Source organism: Vanellus vanellus, assembly GCF_965231255.1.
Source record: "Vanellus vanellus genome assembly, chromosome: 1".
In the NCBI taxonomy this organism is placed as follows: Eukaryota; Metazoa; Chordata; class Aves; order Charadriiformes; family Charadriidae; genus Vanellus; species Vanellus vanellus.
This window is the reverse complement of record NC_138905.1, coordinates 17,666,728-17,686,908: the sequence shown is the minus strand read 5'-3', so window position 1 is coordinate 17,686,908 and position 20,181 is coordinate 17,666,728. Positions and strand designations below refer to the sequence as shown.

The 20,181-nt window shown below is 48.6% G+C and overlaps 1 protein-coding gene across 1 annotated transcript in view; it reads left to right on the top strand.

The window, feature by feature from the left end:
- Positions 1 to 9,572: 9,572 nt before the first annotated feature.
- Positions 9,573 to 20,181, top strand: part of CELSR1 (cadherin EGF LAG seven-pass G-type receptor 1) — a gene marked incomplete at both ends in the record, with an annotated part of 173,490 nt that continues 162,881 nt past the window's right edge. Inside the window, one exon of the mRNA XM_082479271.1 lies at positions 9,573 to 12,741. Coding sequence (XP_082335397.1) covers positions 9,573 to 12,741 — 3,169 coding nt within the window. The remainder of the gene's footprint in view (positions 12,742 to 20,181) is intronic.

The following is a 20,181-nucleotide window of genomic DNA, read 5'->3' as shown; positions in this document are numbered from 1 at the left end:
TGGCAGACACATTTAGTGTCATGTTTTGGCTGAAAAAGCTTGTGCAACCTCATCAAAACCAAAGCGTTGCTCACCAGAAGTAGCAAGGAAAATGAGGCAAAGAAACGCTCTGCAAAGTAACAAGCAGGAAACCTGTCAAACAGCACATCCCTCCACTGCACAGGACCAGAAAAATGCTGCAGAGCTCACCTGAGAAGAGAGGTTATGCTGAAGGTACTCTAATAGCCACCAAGTTCCTACCTAATGGATTAGCGTGGCTGACGCCTTCTGTATTTGAGAAAAATGCTGTCTTAGGGGTGAGTAAACCGTCTGATCAAAAGTTACAGTATATGAGAAAAGGAAGGATTTTTCAAGAGAGCCATATGGCAGTGCAGTGGATGGGGATCACGCATTAGGACAGGGCGCAATCTTGGCTGTATTAGAATAAGACACAGGTACAGGGCAATATGCCTTCACCAGCCCTACTGTTCCCAGGTGCTCTGGTCTCTGCAGGGTATATGCAACATGCAGTTGGGTGAGAAAGCAAGGGGAGAACAGGAAAATTCCCTCTTACAAACAAAAAGACTGAAGGTTTTTCTTCATCCCCTTTCCCAAGAAGCAACCAACTAACGCCCAGCAATTTCCACCCTTGAGAAATCCAGCATCCCAGTGCTACGTCCCATGAATAACCCAGGACTCTTCTCTGCCCCTGCCTGTGCTGACAACACGGTTTGCTGGTTAAAATTTTCAGAATAAGTCAATCCTTACAACATTTTCCATCAGTGACAGTGGCAGCTACAGGAATATTCTTAGTTCTGAGTCTCTCGTTCCCCTCAGAGCTCAGAAAATATTTCATTTTTTGCCCTGTGAGTTGAAATGGAGACTAGCACTTCCTGGTGGTACAGCGATGATCCCCAGATGGGTAGCAGAGATGGTGGTGGGAGTCCTGATGCTTTGCCCACGGCCTGCAAAGCCCAAGGGCACCTTTGCATTTTCCTCACGTGCCATGGCGGAAGGGGCAACTAATTGTAGAGACAATAGCTAGGGCTAATGCCGCACACCCCAGTAGGAACATCTAGAGATATTCCCAGATAATTTTTTACACCTGAAAATGTATTTTGTGCCCCTGAGGACAAAGAAATCATCAAGATGGCACTTGTAGCTGTAGGTCAGGTCTGGAGAAGCAGGCAGGGTGCATGTGGTGCCATTTCGGCTCTGCAGAGCCCAGTGCCGTTCATCCGGGAACGGCTGCTGGGGCAAGAGTGACGGTGGGATTTGAAACCAAAGCCACTCCATGAGAAACCACCCTGTGTGACTCTCATTACCCTGAGGACCGTGGGACCTATGTCTGTCAGTACGGGGAAAAATGTCTTGGCAGCAGCGGTAGGGATGGAGTACAAGCCTGACACCCGAATAACCTTCCCGCTCCCCAGCCTGCGTAACTGCTGATTATCTTTGTCCTTTTTCCTGACTGCAGCTTCCGGGCTAGAATATCTGAAGATAAGGTTGTTTTGGGGAATGCCAGGCCGAATAAGAAGTGACCCCTGTCTGTACCTGAGCAAGAAAGCGGGTCCCCTTGTTTCCACGTGGCGCATCCTCCTACAGCCGCTGCAGAGCTGCCGGTGAGGCTGCTGCGTGCAGAGGGGCTCCAGTCGCTGCAAATAGGCTTGGCCAATTTTTATTTAAAAGCAGAATTTGGAATGGGTCCCAGATTATAATTACTTATATATAAATATAATGCTAATTATGCTACCTAACCGAGACCTCAGAGCACAAAGCTGACAAGTGATGACAACTAAATTCATTAGGAGCACAAATGTTCTTCCTCTCTTTTATGAAACAATATTGAGTGATCCCCAAAGAAATCCAGCAACCAGAGACGTGATCTGCTAGTAAGTGTTGAACCCGGTGAAGGCTGGTGGAGAGGCAGGCCAACCAATGTCCCCCCCAGGAAGAGCCTTGGGGCCACATAGCGAGTAGAAGAGCAGAAAGTGGACAGTTACAACACAGGACTTTGAAAATATAACACGTTTCATCCATGTGAAGCGAAACTTTTCACTTAATTTATACTGGGAAATAAGGCAGGGCAGGGGCTGTTCTTTGGCACATGGTGTGGCATGGCTTGCACCCAGGGTAAAGCTCTTCTGGTTTTCCCAACATACACAGGGTAACCATGTCCCAGTTTCTCACTGGGTATGGTCTCAGGGCTGTGGTGAGCCCAGCCTGGCACGGGCTGGCTAAGGGGGTCAGCTGGCGTGGGGCAAAGCTCAGCCTGAAAGCCCGGCAGCAGTGCAACACCCGGTCGTGTGCCAGTGCTCGGGCCTGACCCGTGTGTGGGGTTTGCAGGAGGACATGGTGCCTCTACGTACCTGTCCCAGAGCCAGAAAAAGCCTAAAATGGGGCCCCTCACAGTCTTACTGATGCTTTTTAAAGCAATTTGGTGTACTGGCTTCTTGAACACTTTCTATTTTTTTCACATTCAGAGGTGCCAAGCCCCAGGGATGATGACAAATCCTCGGAAATACATGACGAAATGCATCTATGAGAAAAAAATGACTCTTCTGAGGCCTCTTGGGAAAAAATGAAAGGTGATGGTGGTGCATGGTGGGCTTCCAGACCAGGACTAGAAATAAAGACACTACCGTCCTGTCAAACTCAACGTATGGAATAAGACTAAGGACAAAATAGCAATAACCATAATACCTCATCTGCAAAAACTACAGTGATTAAGAGAAATGCTGAACATCTGCCTCACCTTCTTGGTCTTTTTGCTGAGACAGTCACAAAGCCTCAAACCCCACCGTCACCTGAGCAACCCGCTACACTGACTTCATATTCCCACATTAAGCATTTCAGCTGATGTTTTTATTTTTCCAACAGGTCAACTAATCCCCCGCCCGCACGTGTTTCATTACAGCTGTGTGCTCCCTCCCCTAAGGGTCTGAAATACTTTGTCTTTGAATGTAATTGAACTTCTGGAAAAGGAACAGTTTAGACCAAAGTCGCGGTGTCCTTGCTTTCACTCCACCTTCATGCCCATCCACCAGAAGCCCTTCGGATACTCTTTTATAAGCAGTTGAAAGAATTTCCCTCGATGGTTTTCCCGTGCAAAGGTTGCTGTGTCCGAGGAGCCCACGTCAAGCTTATGGAAAACAGGCTACAAAGCCCCACCACTGGGAAAGAGCTGAACAGAAAGGTGACTGAGTGTGCGGATGTCACAAAAATAGCCAGGATTGTTGAATCTAACCACATCAAATCTAAACAGCTTCTGGAGGGGTGAAGAAGAATCTCATGGCGCTGAGTGAGCGCGCGATATAACGGCAGATGATGCTCAGTGCTGATAAGCACAAAGTAACAGAGATTGGAAGGAAAAAACTAATCCTGTCTTTATGTAAACGATAAAAAGTTCAGAAAATACCAGTTCACTCTGGAAAAAATATTTTGGAGCCATGCAAATCCCTGGAAAACAGTGTTCCTGTAATAAATGGATGTCAAAAGAGTGGAGAGAGCTTAATGAATTACTAGGGGAGAAACTGGAGCAGGCTGGAGTGTAACAACACGCTACAAACATCTAAGTGTAGTCACCAAGGAGCAGTTACTGATGGTGGTATAAGAACGTTATCCCCATCCTCCCCTGTAAATACAGAGCATGCCTACCCTGTAAGCACGCCATGCAGTCCTGCAGAAGGCTGCTCCACAGCCAGAAACCTCCCTACCGGTACTTGAACCCTACTACTCAATCTGCTCATCTTCCCTGTCATCTCTTTGCTCCACGTATTCTTATACCACCATCAGTAACTGCTCCTCAGTGACTACACTTGGATGACTGTCACATTTTGTTAGACTCCAGCCCGCTCCAGTCCCCAACCTGTCTCTTAGCCAAGCTAGACGAGCCTATCTTTTGCGCTCTTTTCTTATTAATTAGTCCCCTTAATCCCCTGATTGAATACCAGAAGCTGACAAAGCAAGGAACCTGCCCCGCTGCACCTTTGTTTTGATGGGGAGGCAGCAAACTTTCAGCAAACTCACCTGCACCTCTTGGGCAAAGCCACAAGAGCTGACTTTTTAATCTGTTTGTACAACGTAGGGTGAGACCCTGTGAGAGAGAAAGGGCGAGTCCTGCAAAACAAATGGTAAAAGGCAATTCCCAAGGGTTTGTTGTTCACTCAGTACCTCTGTTAATGTACAGGAGAGACCTGAAAAGTGAAGAAAATCACATGAATCTGTAGACCTGGGCTTTCTACTCTGCTTACTTGAACTGGAGCATTCCTCTCGGGTTTTATATACCAGTTTGTTACAGAATTTGTTACAGAGCTTGTTAGTTTGTACGACTACATTTCTGATGCAGTAGCCTCTGCGTAGCTTTTCCCATAGATAAAAGTTGAGCCATACTCAGCTTTTATTTGTTCTTGGCCACTGTGCAATTTTGGGGCATGAAATTTGCTCTTCTATTGGTTTCTTTGTCTATTTGCATGTTGTAACTAGTGGAGCCTTTAGCTAATGTAAGTGAGGAGGGGAAAAACTACCCAAACCAATTTAGAGTGAGGAAATTCACAGGCAGTGTTTGAGAAGGGTGGGGCTGAGCTCCTTAGGGTAAGTTATAAGTGGATGGTATTAAGTCTAAGGAAATAAACAAGTTCCAACACCAAATCTCTGCCATCTCCACCAAGCATTTTAAAAGAAGCAACAGTACGATTGGCTACAACAAACTCATTGTCTAAGAGCTCTAAATTGTTTCTCCTCTTACTACAAGAGAGAAGCTACGTACAGCCAAGAAGCTTCGAACATCATTCCTGCAATAAGGATCCTAGTGTTTTGGAATCTGTTCTTGGCTTTAAGAATAATGAATGTTAGCAATAAAAGTATTTTCTGAAACATTTCCAAACCCTTGTGGTTCCTGCAATAGGTGAAGGTTCAAGTTTCACTTTATGTAGCTCGAACTAATTCTGTTCTTAAAATAAACTCGGATGAAACATGAAGAAAGTAATGACTTTTGCTTATTTGGGCTTTCTTGAGTTGGACGTGGAACAGATTCATACGGGGATTGGAAGTCCAAATGTTCATAGAGCAACTTGTTATCATGCTTCTTTCTAGTGACTGGAGAAATCATCCAAAATTCTGGGTTTATCCCATTTAAATTCACTAAAGCGTCACTGGGACTCACCTCCAGCCCTCGGACCAGTTTGGCATGCTGCACTGGGTGCTTTGGGCAGACGGAGACTCTCGCTGCGGCACCCAGCCCCACAGCACCAGGGACGAGTCAGCCAGCGGCAGCCCAGGGCTCCCACCAGCCTCCTGCCACAGGCGGAAGAAAAGAAATCAGGCCTTCAAAATTGGGGCATACCTTTTAGCTTTCCTCTCTCTTTTTTTATTAGATTTTGTCTGAGATGACAGAAGACTGATCTCTGCTGATGCGCGGTCCCAGACTATGAAGAGACCCAACCTTGAGGGTAGGATGTAACAGCAACTGGCACAGGGGGCCCAAAACCTAGCAAATTATTTGTTATTTGGGATTTTTTTTTTGTGCCTAGTATGTTGTTAGTTTATTTGAAATAGTGGATAATAAAGCTAATTTTGTTCACTTCTAATGTATGGCATAAAACAACTAGTCTCTTTCCAAGTGTCGGAAAATCAGAAGGTTGAAGAATAAAGTGTGGTTAAAGGCTCCTTTATTGCTGCCTGTTGTGGTTGCAAAAATTATTTTCTCAAAGCGTTACTTTAGCAGGAATAGATCACTGGTGCATTTCGGAAGTAAACAAATGCAGTTATGAATACCTGTTAGATGTATCACTTTAGGTTTAACACTATGTACATAGAGATCAAAGTACAAGTTTGTATTACATGGATGCCTAAATTTGAGGTGCATCTTCCTGTGCATAACCTCTCACCCAGCAAGAGTTTAGAAGATAAAACCACTGGTTGGGGGGGGGGGGGGGGGGAAGGGGGAAGGGGGACGGGGGACACGGGACACTGTATATCACCTTTTTGCAATATATTACACAAATCTCATGACTTACTCTTAAAGAAAAAAAGTAAGCTATTTGTAACACAGCATTATTGAGCATGAATTTTTAAGCCTTTCCTTAAAGCACAGATGGGCTGAGATGAGAAAAGCTTCAGCTCCTTCCAGAGAACCACCTCTTTCACAGGGATGGATGTTACACTGAATCACTTCATTCCCAACCTTAAAAATTGTTATCATCGGACCTAGATGCGGGGAACCCCAGCTCTGCCTTCCTCGGCCTCTGGGCTACAGATCTCACAGCAGAGTTTCAATTAAGGAATGAGTCTTGGTCTCTTCCCTGGTCTTGTGAACTTTATGTTTTAAGAAAATTCCTTGAAGTTTAGTTGGCTTTTTTGTTTGTTTGTTTGGGTTTTTTTTAGAGCTGAGCACTGAAGGGAAATGCATAACAATACTATCCTTTCTTATTTTAGCTTCTCAGTTTAGTTTTAAATTCACTTTGGAAAGAAACTTGAAATACTTCACTCCCAGACAAGTCGAAACAGAGCATTTTTTGAACTGTGAAATGAATATGTCATCAATTGGTACCAAGCAAACAAAGGGTCAGGCAAAACCTCACCCACTTGCATATTTTTATGGACATCACCCATCACGGTGGTGTCAGTGCAATTTCTTCTATAGAAAAGGGCAGCTTATACCAGAAAATCTGCAGAATCAGACCCAAAGGGAGTATCTGATTTTCTCAGCAGGATCAGCCTTCATTGAAAACTTGCCAGTTAAAACACGAGACAGATGTAATTCTGAATTTTCCTTCCCACCTTTAGTTTCCTTTACCAACCACTCGGTTTCACTGTTGCCTTCTCCAGCTCTTCTGGACCCGCAGAAGCAGCAGCAGAAACAGATCACGCCAGCCCTGACCTCTGAGCAAGCAGTGACCCCCGGTTCTGTAGGGAGCGACACACCACCCGGCATGAGCCATCTCACCATGCCGGTGTCTGAAAAGGGATTTGAGTCACCAACATGTTAAATAACCCATTCCTTTCACTAGGGCAAAGAGTCAGCCTTGCATTTCAATACTATACTTACCATTTTGCATTTGAAATCTATTTTTATGGTGAAACGATACAAAAAGCGGTGTAACGTGTGAAAGGAACAATAGGGATTATACAATTAATGAGAAAACAGTGAAACATGACAGATAAACAAGACAAAATTAACTGAAAATAGAGGGTAAGTCATACAAACAGGAACAGGATGGAGGATTTTGTTTAATTATGCACAGAATTGGTTTCATACAGATGTTTTTACAGTATCTTCCTTTTCCAAGACTCACGGATGATGCCTCTTGTTGCAATAAAATGGAAAGAAAAAAAGTTTAAATTGCCTTTTCTTGCAGATCTGTTTTATCTAATAAAAAGTCTGGAAACATGTACTTGGATCTCACTTTTAAAAATCCATAGAAAAGGATTATTTTCTAACAAAAGCTTATTTTTCAAAACGTGGACATTAAGCATTGCAGCAGGAAAATGTAGAAAGAAGTAAGAAAAGTATGGACTTAAACTAGCGTTTTCTTATGTGGAACCTGAGTTAATATTGATATGATTTAAACCAGCTACAGAGGGAGTTGCTTGATTTCTGGAGTATAAAACAGATATCCATCCACTCAAACTCAATAAAGGGAAAGTGATGTTTTAACCACTTCCTTCCGTTCTTCTTCCTTTTCATGAACTATCATTTTCACCAGAGGATCTAAAAAACCAACTAATCTTCTAAATTCAATTTAAAAAAAAAAAAAAAAAAAAAAAGAGTAAAGCTGAATTAGCTAAACGTCTTCCAAAACTGCAATTTATAAAGCTTTTTGTTTCCCCGTGACAGACGTATTGGCAATAATCCAAGTGGGTTTTTCTTTTTTTCCCCTTGCAATATTGCAGTTCCGGGGATGAAAGCAGTTGAAAGAAGCTGGGATTATTTTTTTTTTCACGGTCGTCTTCTAAGTGCTGAAGAGCCTGAACTGACAGTAACAGATTGCTCTAAAAGTTGCCTTCCAGCTCCTACGAGGCACAGCGTTTTGCAAAATCCCAGCCGGCAACCTTTGGCGGCTTACTGCTCGCCACCCCCTGGTCTCCCTGGCACGCAAAGCTCTTGCGGGCAACATCTCTGTAGGTGAACACCGGTATTCGCCCCCGCTGGCAGGATGAGCCCCGAAGTCGGGTACCAGAGACCCGCTGCTCCAGACGGGCTGACCCCCCCACACACCCGCTCCCCGGCGGCCGCGGGGTGCGCTGCCGGCGCCCTTCTCGCCGTCCCCACAAGGGGACAGTGCAGCCGCGGGGATGAGGGCTCAGCCTGCGCGCACCGCGCAACCCAGACGTTACAAAGGGGGGAGAAGGGGGGGGGGTAAAAGGAAAACGATATAAAGCGTCTTGCATAAATTCACAGAATTCATAGAATTTATTTACGTTATAACCACCAGGGCCACATTTACATGCGGGGTTTGGCGTTGCTTCTTCCCACAAACTAAGTTTGCATCTTGTATGTAATTATTTGCAATTGCCCGCAAGAAATCTTTTAATTCAGGGCTCCGCATCCTACCTGTTGTTTCGCATAGTTCCCAGCCGAGCGCGGAGCACGTCAGCAAAGCCAACCGCCGGGCGACACGGCGGTCCCTCAGCCAGGCGGGTGATGCTGATTTTGCCCTGAAAAGTACTTTTATTTTTAAAAAAAATCCTCCATAGGGATAATTTAAAAAAATAAAATAAAATACAATAAAATTCAATTTAACTTTGTTCTGGTCGACGGATCCGAGCCGACAGGTGGCTGCGAGCCGCCGGGCAGCGCCTTCCCGCGGCACCCCCGCCCCTCGGGCCGCCGCTTCTGGCCGGGGGGAGCGGGGCTGCCGCAGCGGTACCTGTCCCGCCCGCCGCCGCCTCCACTCCCCCCCCCCCCCCCCCAAAACCGGGGCGGGCAGCTCTGCCGGCAACCGGGACCGGCCGCCGAGAGGCGCCGGGCGGCGGGGCGGGACGGGAGCCCCGCGGGGCCGGAGCGGGCCCGGCCCCCGCCGCCGCCGCCGCCGCCGCCCGGGAGGGGCCGGGCGGGGCCCGCAGCAAACCCCGCCCCGGGCAGCGCCCGCCGCGCTCCGCGCAGTCTGCGCCGCTCAGCGCCGCCGCGGAACCGAGCGGAGCGGAGCGGGACGGCAGGGACAGAACGGGACGGGACGGGGCGGCTCCGCCGTGTCGCGCAGCCACGCGGGACCGCGCCGCCCGTGGGTCGGCCCCGCCGCGGGGAGGGGGGGGACTTCGGTATTTAATTTTCTTTTTTTTTTTTTTTTTTAAATTTCTTTTTTCCTTTTTGGCGAAGGAGACGAGCAGCAGGTTTATGCTAATCACCCTCTCGGGAGCGGCGGTGGGAGGAGGAGGAGAGGAGCCATTTTGAACTCACTTCAAAGTTTAAGGTGGAAAAGTTGGAGCTCTCCAGCCCGCTGCCCGGGGACGGTGACGGGGCGCGGGGCGCGGGGGGGACGGGGCCGGGGCCGATCCGGCGGCTGATGGATGAGGGCGGGCGGGCAGCCCGGCGGGTGGATGGATTGTACGGCAGCCCTCTGCCCGGCACCGCTGCCCGCTGAGCCCCGGAGATGCTGCGGCTGTCCGCCGCCGCCTGCCTGCCCTGGGCCGCGCTCCTCTGCGCCCTGGCGCCGGCGGGCGGCGGCGAGCTGCGGCCGCCCCGCGCCTCCCCGCTCCTCCACCTGCCCCCGGGGGCCGCGGGGCGCCGCGCCGCCGCCGCGGAGCCGCCGGTGCTGCCGCCGCCCGCCGGGCGCCTGAGGGCGGCGGGGGCCGCGCTGCGCCGCGCTCCGCCCGCCGAGCCCCGCGGCGGTGGGCCCTGCCCGCGGCGGCCCCGGCAGCGGGCGGCCGTCGGGCCCCCCGGAGCCGCCCCGTCGGCGGGGGAGGAGGGCGGCGGGCGGCGGGGAGCGCGGCGGGCGCGGAGCCTCAACAGCCCCCCGCAGTTCCAGCTGCCCAGCTACCAGGTCTCCATCCCCGAGAACGAGCCGGCCGGCACGGCGGTCATCGTGCTGCGGGCCCAGGACCCCGACGAGGGGGAGGCCGGCCGGCTGGCGTACTCCATGGAGGCGCTCTTCGACGAGCGCTCCAACGACTACTTCTCCATCGACGCCGAGACGGGCAGCGTGGTCACCGCCCGCAGCCTCGACCGGGAGACGAAGGACACCCATGTGCTGAAGGTGACCGCCTCCGACCACGGCTCCCCGCGCCGCCGCTCGGCCACCACCTATCTGACTGTGACGGTGAGCGACACTAACGACCACGAGCCAGTGTTTGAGCAGCCCGAGTACCGGGAGAGCATCAGGGAGAACCTGGAGGTGGGTTACGAGGTGCTGACCATCCGTGCCACCGATGGTGATGCCCCAGCCAACGCCAACATGCTTTATCGCCTGCTGGAGCCAGGAGCTGGTGATGGGGTCTTTGAGATCGACCCACGCTCTGGAGTTGTGAGGACCCGAGCCCCGGTTGACCGTGAGGAGGTCTCCGAGTACCACCTGGTGGTGGAAGCCAACGACCAGGGCAAGGATCCAGGACCGCGGAGCGCCACGGCTATGGTACACATCACTGTTGAGGATGAGAATGACAACTACCCTCAGTTCAGCGAGAAACGCTACCTGGTCCAGGTGCCAGAGGATGCCCCAGTGAACAGCCAGATACTGCAGGTGCAGGCCACAGATCGGGACCGGGGCAGCAATGCGCAGGTGCACTACAGCATCGTGAGCGGCAACCTGAAAGGCCAGTTCTACATTCACTCTTTCTCTGGCGCCATTGACCTGATCAACCCTCTGGATTATGAAACTATTCGGGAGTACACGCTCCGGATCAAAGCCCAGGATGGGGGCAGACCTCCCTTGATCAACTCTAGTGGCATGGTGTCGGTGCAGGTCGTGGACGTGAATGACAATGCCCCCATCTTTGTGAGCACTCCCTTCCAGGCCACGGTGCTGGAGAATGTTCCTCTGGGCTACTCGGTGCTGCACATCCAGGCTGTGGACGCTGACTCTGGGGAGAATGCCCGCCTGGAGTACAAACTCATAGAGATGGCACCCTCTGCCGGAGGTGCCCCTGTAGCAGGTGACTCTGGGTTCCCTTTTCAGATCAACAACAGCACGGGGTGGATCACGGTGGCTGCAGAGCTGGACCGAGAGACTGTGGAGAACTATCACTTTGGGGTGGAAGCCAGGGACCATGGTGTGCCAGTCATGACCTCCTCAGCCAGTGTGTCCATCACTGTCCTGGATGTGAACGACAACAACCCCACCTTCACGGAGAAGGTGTATCACCTCAGACTGAACGAGGACGCAGCTGTGGGCAGCAGTGTCCTGACCCTGACAGCAGTGGACAGGGACGTTAACAGCGTTGTGACTTACCAGATCACGAGCGGCAATACCAGGAACCGTTTTGCCATCACCAGTCAGAGTGGAGGGGGGCTGATCACGCTGGCCTTGCCCCTGGATTACAAGCAGGAAAGGCAGTATGTGCTGACAGTCACTGCCTCTGATGGCACTCGCTTTGACACCGTCCAGGTCTTTATCAATGTTACAGATGCCAACACACACCGCCCAGTCTTCCAGAGCTCCCACTACACAGTGAGTGTCAGCGAGGACAAGCCCATCGGCACGTCTATTGTCACCATCAGTGCCACTGATGAAGACACGGGGGAGAACGCGAGAATCACTTACATTTTGGATGATAACATACCCCAGTTCCGCATTGACCCTGACACAGGCACCATCACCACCCTGATGGAACTGGACTATGAGGACCAGGCTTCCTACACATTGGCCATTACAGCCCATGACAACGGCATCCCTCAGAAATCAGACACCACATACGTCGAGATCCTCATCCTGGATGCCAATGACAATGCGCCCCGCTTCCTGCGCGACCGCTACCAGGGCTCCGTTTTTGAGGATGTGCCACTCTCCACTAGCGTCCTGCAGCTATCTGCCACTGACCGCGACTCAGGCCTCAATGGCCGTCTACTCTACACGTTCCAAGGTGGTGACGATGGAGATGGAGACTTCTACATCGAACCCACTTCTGGAGTGATACGCACACTGCGCAAGCTGGACCGTGAGAATGTGGCTGTCTACAGCCTGCGGGCCTTTGCTGTGGACAGGGGCAGCCCGCCACTGAAAGCATCTGTGGATATCCAAGTGACTGTGCTGGACATCAATGACAACCCCCCAGTCTTTGAGAAGGATGAATTTGACATATTTGTGGAGGAGAACAGCCCTGTAGGCTCTATTGTGGCACGGATCAGTGCAGCTGACCCTGACGAAGGGACCAACGCACAGATCATGTACCAGATCGTGGAGGGGAATATCCCTGAGGTCTTCCAACTAGACTTGCTCAACGGAGACCTCACGGCCCTCATGGACCTGGATTACGAGAGCCGGACAGAGTATGTGATCGTGGTGCAGGCCACTTCAGCCCCTCTTGTGAGTCGGGCAACAGTGCACATCCGCCTCCTGGACCAGAACGATAACCCACCCGTGCTGCAGGACTTCCAGATCCTCTTCAATAATTATGTGACCAACAAGTCTAACAGCTTCCCCTCCGGTGTGATTGGCAAGATCCCAGCTCATGATCCCGATGTGTCGGACAGCCTGGCCTACACCTTTGTGCAAGGCAATGAATTAAACTTGCTTCTTTTGGACTCTGCCACTGGGGAACTCAAACTGAGTCGCGATCTGGACAACAACAGACCCCTGGAAGCCCTCATGAAAGTGTCGGTCTCAGGTAAGCAAGCGTTCGAGGCTCATAAAGTGCCTAATTTAGCTTGTCAGACCAGTACGGGGGCACGGGCAGAAATAACCTGCTTGCAGTGTGGTGCGTAGCTTTCGGTTTCCTGAGGCAGCAGTTTCTCTGTGAAATTTTTGGGGAGGGACCACAAAAATGTATCAAGCCTGTGTGCTGTGGATTGAAGTGGTGCGTTGAAGTTGTTTAGTAAACATGGATCACAAGGGTAAATAAATACGAGTGTGTGTGGAGGGGTATATACTCCCTCAGTTTAGGTGGTACCTTGGCTGAAGCTCTTCTGATGTGGTTGCATAAAGGTACTAAGTGATGTAATTTGCAAAGATGTAGGGAATGCACATGTAGCTCTAACGCCATCTCCCCTCCCTCTTTTTTTTTCCCTCTCAAAGAAAAAAAGAAAAAAAGAAGAGTTGAGATTTGGTATCTCGGCATTTTTAGTAACAGAACATGTTTATTCCTTTCTGCATACCGGGAGTTTTGGCTGGTAGATCTGTAGACCTCAGGCCAGTTCTCCACTGGTGTGGCCTGGGTGGATGTGCGGAGCTGCGCTGGTTTGCATTGCTGGTGTGTGTTCCTGTGGGAAATGGCAGCTCTGAAAGCAATGAGTTACGGCTGTGTAATAGCTGCGTAACGCAGCTAATTGCACCAGGCTTGCTTTAGGAGAGCTAGGGGCAGATACTGGCCAAACAGAGCCCAAAAGCAGCGCTGCCAGGGGGACGAGGGGACGGGGGGGGGGGAAAGAGGGAGGGGTGCTGTACCATTAACTTGCTTCCTAGTTTGTGTGCGTGTGTGTGAAGAGTGTTCCATGTTGTCCAATATATACTTTTATATGAGCACATATATGCTATTAGGACATGATTCTTTTTCTGCTCAGTCGCTTATTTATCATGGAATTACTTTTTATGCCTCTAATTGTGGCATCAATCATGCAATGAGTAATTTCCTCTGCAGGTGCCACTCTATAAAGTTTACTGTGGACCTGATCCCATACTTCTGTTGACTTTCAGAGGTTTAACCAGAGACATTCCTCGCCGCCTCTCTCTGCAACCTAAAGCTAATATTTGTATTCTTTCTGAAAAAAAAAAAAAATAGCTTGCAAGTACTAGGTCCATAAAATGAGATGCTTCTTTTCGGATGGTTGCATTAAAAAAAATAAAAATAATCAAATTGTGGCATAATCCTGGCAGCGCTTCTTTTACTGTAAGCGGTCATGGTGTGCAGCAGGGCCTCGGGGGAGCGAGCCGCGCTCTCTCTTGTGCTTGCAGGCTTGAGGTCCTTTTTGCTTCAGGAAAATGAAAGTGGTATTAATTGAACTGATTGAATTTACTGCGCTGCGTCACCTGACAAGCCGCTCCTGGTTCTTCCAAAATGCTGGGGGGCAGCTAATGTGGTAAGTTAGCTCATAAATGCCGTTTCCATGTCCTGTGAGGACTTGCAGAAAAAACAGACAGTTGGCTTGTGACCTTAAAGAAAAACATTTGGATTAAGGTGCAGGTGATTGCGTGGTCATTGTCTGCCTGAACCAGTAGCTCTTTATCTAGTAGAAGAAGATAAGAACTCAACTTGGAGCAAGAAGTTTGGAAGAGTCCTTTCGTTAGACTAGACGAAGAGTATGCTCAGACAGAAGAATAGATGACATGAACTGCTCCTTTCTCAATCTAATGATTTACGCAGTTTAAGTGGATGAAATCTCAGGTAGGAATGAAGACCTCTGTTGTCCTAAGTAATAGGAGCTTGATCGTTCCTGCATCATTTTCATGTTTGGTGAAGGTGTGAACTTTGAAACTCTGCTGTGATGTTGATCAAAACTGGCTGTCCCCTGCACGTCTTGAGATATTTGAAAGATTAAAGCTTTTTATGGGTAGGATTTTTAAATAATTTTGACAAGCGCTGAACTCCATTTGATATTAATTCGGAGAAGTTTGCTGTTTGGAAATGGAATGGGCAGAGTTTGGCGGTGTGTGATTGTGTCCAGGAAACTCTCACCTGCCTGCTTTCTCTGCTTTATCTGATGCAGTCTTCAAAAAAAAAAAAAAAAAAAAGACAGAGAAGGGGCTCAGACAGAAGTACTCCACAGGGTTATCTCTAAGTGTTGCAAAATACCTGCAAATCATCTGCTAAAATGACCTGCCAGTTAACTGAAAAACTTGTCTATGGAGTAGCCATTAACCTCTCAACCCAGACAAACACAAAGTCCTGCCCTGCTCACAGCTGCTGGTCAGGTCAGGGAAGGATTGGAGCTCTTTATGAACTTGGGGAATTTGATCTATATATGAGTCGGAAGTAACACTGCTGCTATAAAAATCTTATTTCCACCGAGTGCTGTGTTGTGCCGCGGAGGCATGTGAGTGTGTGTGAGGAGCTGCGCTGCTCAATTAAATTACTTTGGGACTTTGATACTTGGCTAAAACCAGTGTTCTTTCGTTTGGCTTGGGGATTATTCTAGTAAGCACGGTAATTTTGGCTTTCTGCATATAAACAAAACGGAGCTAATCGGTTTTGTAAAACCTGGAAATGGCACAGTTGGCATTTAGAACTTTATGCTAACGGTGTAAAGGTCGTCAGAAGCCAGGTGGGCCGGTGGGCAACCCTGGGCAGGCTCTGCCTTGGTCCTGGTGCCGCGGTACCTGCTGGGCTGTGCCCCCGCAGCCGCTCAGGGACCGACCCGAGCAAGAGGAATGAGGAGTGTGGGTGGTACGGGTGTCAGTGTTTTGCTTTGGATAGGGAGGGAGCTTTTTGAAGTCAGTCTCTTTTGAAGTGAATCTTTCTGGGTGCCCCTCAGCCCTTGCCGGTTGTGCAGAGCTGTCTGAGTGAGAAAACCGGACCCCTTTTGGATGAAACTAATCCAGATGTGCTCCAGCGGTCCCTTAAAAAGACACATTCTCCATTTCCCATTGTACTTTCAAGGCTTTACTATGGAAAGGCAGAGCTTGGCCTTATATTCCCATGCCTGTGCATTGTGTCCTTAGGTTTACGTTGTTTTAACAACTGGGGTGAGATCTGGACGCTGCTGAAATCCTGCTCTTGCTTTCCGGGGGGGCAGGATCTTACTTTGAGCTTCTGAAACAGGTGGTCAAGAGTCGACCAGTCTGTGGTTTCTTAGTGTTACTGGTAAATGTACAGCTTACGTTGGCAGGATCATTTAAAAATTACTTTTTGTCCACAGTGATGTTCACAATAATGCTAAATTGGGACTTACTTGGTCAAAAAATGGGTTAAACATTGCTCAAGTCACATGGCATTCGCCGGTGTTAAACATTATACTGTGGTCCCCACTGGTGCTGGGGCTGGGGGGGAATGCTGGTGCTGGCCTTAACTTTGCACAAGCGTTGCACAATTTTGCCTGGGTATTGCACTGCAAACGCTGCTGGCACCTGCTCAGCTGCGCTGCCACCAGTAGTCCCACTTATCATCAAGGACAGCTCGCTGGGATGCAGCAGGTGTGTGAGCAAACTCCTCTGGGAACCCAGCCTGATTCTCCAGTGCAGGCAAAACCCAACCGGACTGCTACTGAGTGGCCCAGATAAATGTGAAATATCATTATACAACATCCAATTTTGGGAAGGTAGTGCAGTGGCGGATAGACACCCATGTGTTTTTGAGGGCAGGAAAGCTCAAGTGTCGCCTTTTGCATTTCTTTGGCTTTTAATCTCCAGTGGCATTTAGTGAGGTTATTGACTATCTGGCAAATACAAATTAAGACAGAGCTCATTTGTGCTGCAATAAACTTGGGATTTTTACTCAAGGCTTGTTAAAGGATCCTTCATTATTATTGTAATTTAAAAGTCATTATGCTAATGGTCCTGGATCTCCAGCTCTGTGCCTTCTCCATACAAATGTAATAGAAGACAGGATGCTTTGGTTTAGCCCTTCTGATAAAGGTGAGGACACAGCTGTGCCTGAGGTGCCCTGACTGGGGGGTTATTTGTTCGTGAGAAGATTTGAGATTAAAGGGATAAAAGGAACTTATGGGAAAAGACATCTCTGTAAGCACAGGGGCACTTCTGGGTGCGGAGGGTGAGCAGGGGCGACCGCTGGGGATGCCATCCGGGCACCTTGGGGTGTGCCCTGGCCTCCTGCCCCCCACCTTTGGGGAGTGGGGTGGAAGGGGCTGCTGGGGCCTTGTGAGTTTCAGGGGGTAGATCCGTGGGGCGACTGGTTCTGTTAGGGGTGATGCTTCTGGCTGCATGCGAGGACTGGCTGTCAGGGTTGGCGAGGGGTAGTGAGCGCCCAAACTGCTCTCCATGGGTGCCCCCTCCAGGGAAAAACATTCCCGCAGGCAGCTTCAGTGGGATCCCTGCAGGTTATACAGTTAGGAGATGATGGAAAGGGATGGGTGGAGGCTCCTCTCCCTCCCTCCAGGTGGGAGCAGGGCTTTTGCACGCTCATGTTCCTGGGGGATTTGAGTGCTTGCACTTCATGCGTGCATCCTGCACGAAGAAGAGAGAAACCAGCAGCTGGAAGGCTGCAAAGAGCAGGCAGGAAACGATGAGGGACCTCATTTAAAAAGATGGTGTGATACTGCAAATTGTGAGATTGCAGCCCACATTGTTACTTGGTGTATTAAGTGGTGCTGAAGTGAAGGGGGACCCATAATGGTTTGTAGTGGTGGTTTTGAACACTTAATGTTTATTTTCCTAAAATAGCAAAGCAGGAGTAGTGCCCATAATTTTAAAGTTAGGGTAGCTCCTGGGTCTGCTGTGGCTACCTAAATCCTTTACTGCATCCATATAGGTTATATATTCTGTTCTGTTCTGTTCTATTCCACTCCACTCCACTCCACTCCACTCCACTCCACTCCACTCCACTCCACTCCACTCCACTCCACTCCACTCTATTCATGAGATGCATTTTAGATGTGCATCCCTCCAGCCTGCAGAAATTTGACTTTCCCTCTTCAGCTGTATGATCTGTTCCAGCTGATAAAAAGCTGTGGCTGCCTTGTTGCTTTTGTGTGTGCTTCCTTCCACTTCATCCCTGGGTTTCATAGGAGTGGTGTATTTTTGTTTCAAAAGACAGGAAAAGGTCTGTGGCTATGAGAGGAAAATATTTAGTGGAAGGCTGACTGACAAAATAGCTTTTATCTCAGTAAAAAGTTATCTTCTGCATGGAAATAAATAAAACAGGGAGTTATCTGCAGCTCAAGCTACTGTAAATAAACAATTTCTTTGCTAAAATAGTTATCCCTGGTAATAAAAAAAAAGAAGTGTTTATCACAGCACACTTTAGAAAGTTAATGAGATGTTTTATCTCAGATAGAACCTATTTTGTCAGTCAAGTTCTTTCAGAAAATGCTCCTGTGCAATGTAGCTGTCACTAAAAATGTTTGTTTCTCCCTGTTTCTGTCTCTGTGCAGTGCAGGCTGTATATTCCCGTTTTTAATTACACAGTTTTTAGCAAGATATTTCTACCTTAGTATGTCTTGGTGGTTGAAGCATACACAGACAGCACTTCTTAACCCTGTCCCATAAAGTGAAGCTTTGAACCATAAATACTGGAGGTCACAATCGGTTCCTGGAGGGGAAAAAAAAAATTGTATATCAAAGCCCTACATAAACCCAAACTCAGCAATGCTGTTTAAAAGCCAAGGGCGGGTTTGTATTTGCAGCATCTGCTTGTTAAGATTTCTGTACAAGCTGTTGGATTGCCTTGATTGAGAGGGTATGAGAAATGGTTTATTGAGGTTGCAGGGGGCTTTCACTGGTTTTGTACATGTTTTGCTCAGTGTACCAATATTTTTTTTTTTTGCCTAAATGTTGGTGCTTTTGCCTAGTGATTTCTGGGAAAGAGGTAGACTTTAGCATAACAAGGAGAAGGTATAAGAATTAGACTGAAGATGAGAGAGGGAGAAAGATCTACTAGGCTTTACTTGATAAGCAATTCCCAAGGGATCTGAATTAAATTTAGAGAAGTATGATGGTGGGATTGCCAGGATTTTTTTTTCCCCCCTATTTTCAAAATATTGGAAATGGGGAGGTAGTTGTCATAACCATTTTTAAATTGGATTAGTAATTGTTTTATAATTTTTGATTACTTTTTAAGCTTCAGGGGGTTTAATGAATTGTTTTCCTTAGTGTATTCCCTTGTTGTGATTTGCTTCCCTCTTAGATGTCGCTGAAGTGCTCTTACTTCTGACTTGCACTTGCAGGTTGGGAAGAATCCTCTTTTGTTCTGTGGTTCTGGTCACACGTTTCCTTGCAGTTCTGAATTGGTTTAGGTCAGGGTTGTGGAGCCTGCTGCAAGCTGCCAAAGACACAATAAACATCAAATTGTTTTCGAGGGTAATGACAAAAGAACCCTTTGTTTAGTATACAGGAACAGTTGTCTAGTTTTGGTTGTTAGGATGATAGTAAATCTGCTGTAGAATTAGTGGTGGGGAAAGTAGGTGATGTGAAGCAGTGGGATTTTATACTTCATTATCTCCAACATCCCAAGCGCTACCTGAGGAAGTGGCTGGCTGCTGATAAAGCGTATAATTTTACATTTGCTCATTGAATGGTCTGTTTTCCTTCAGCATATATACTTAATGTCTTGAAACTCCCTTTCATTGTTGACTCCCATCTTTGAGCTGAATGGATTTTCTCAGACATCCTGTGACTGAGGAAAGTAATGCAGGGTTTTGAACTGTGACATTGGGTGAAGGTAGGTAGTGTGCTCACCACTCTTCTGGTAGGGCTCTTACCGGTGGGACCCTTAGCAGACACTTGGATGGGAACCCAGGCATCCTCACATTTCCACCAGTCTGGTCAGAGTGTGGCCCTGGTGTCTCCCAGCATCTTCAAGGATGGGTTGGGGAGACTCATCTGTGGTCTTCCTGCCTCCTGCTTAGGTTGTGCTGCAGGTCTGCCAGACATCCCTGCATCTGACGGGTTGTCTCCGGCGTTTTGGCTGGCTAGGTGCTCAGGGGTCATGGGTTCAGGGGCATGTGATAGCACGCAACACCTATGACGGTGTTTGCAGTTCAGCCAAATGTGTAGCTGCTGCATACGTTAGCATAGCTGAGGTCACTTTCATCTGGTTATTTTGGGTGCAGGCAGCAATGATTGCACCGTAGCATGGCTTCGGCTTGCCATTCCACTGGGCCCCTTGATTCCCTCGTGGGTCAGGTAAGACAGATACAAATGCTGTGGGAAAGTGACTGCTGTAAAAGTTGAGAGCAGAATTACTTTCTGGGCAGGAAACAAGCAAACATGAAGCAGAAACCTCTTCTAAACCTACGTGCTACAAACACCTTTTCAATATTTAGCAGCCTAGGCAACTCTACCTTGTAACACTCACGCATGGAAGATGCGTAAAGGGAGGATCAAATGTCAGACACAAGATCTGCGCTCTCCATCCCTTCTCCCTCTCTTTTATAAGCCCTCAGGATTTTGAGAGCCAGTTGGTGGGGACAGACTCGCTACGTTTGAGTACTTGAGATAA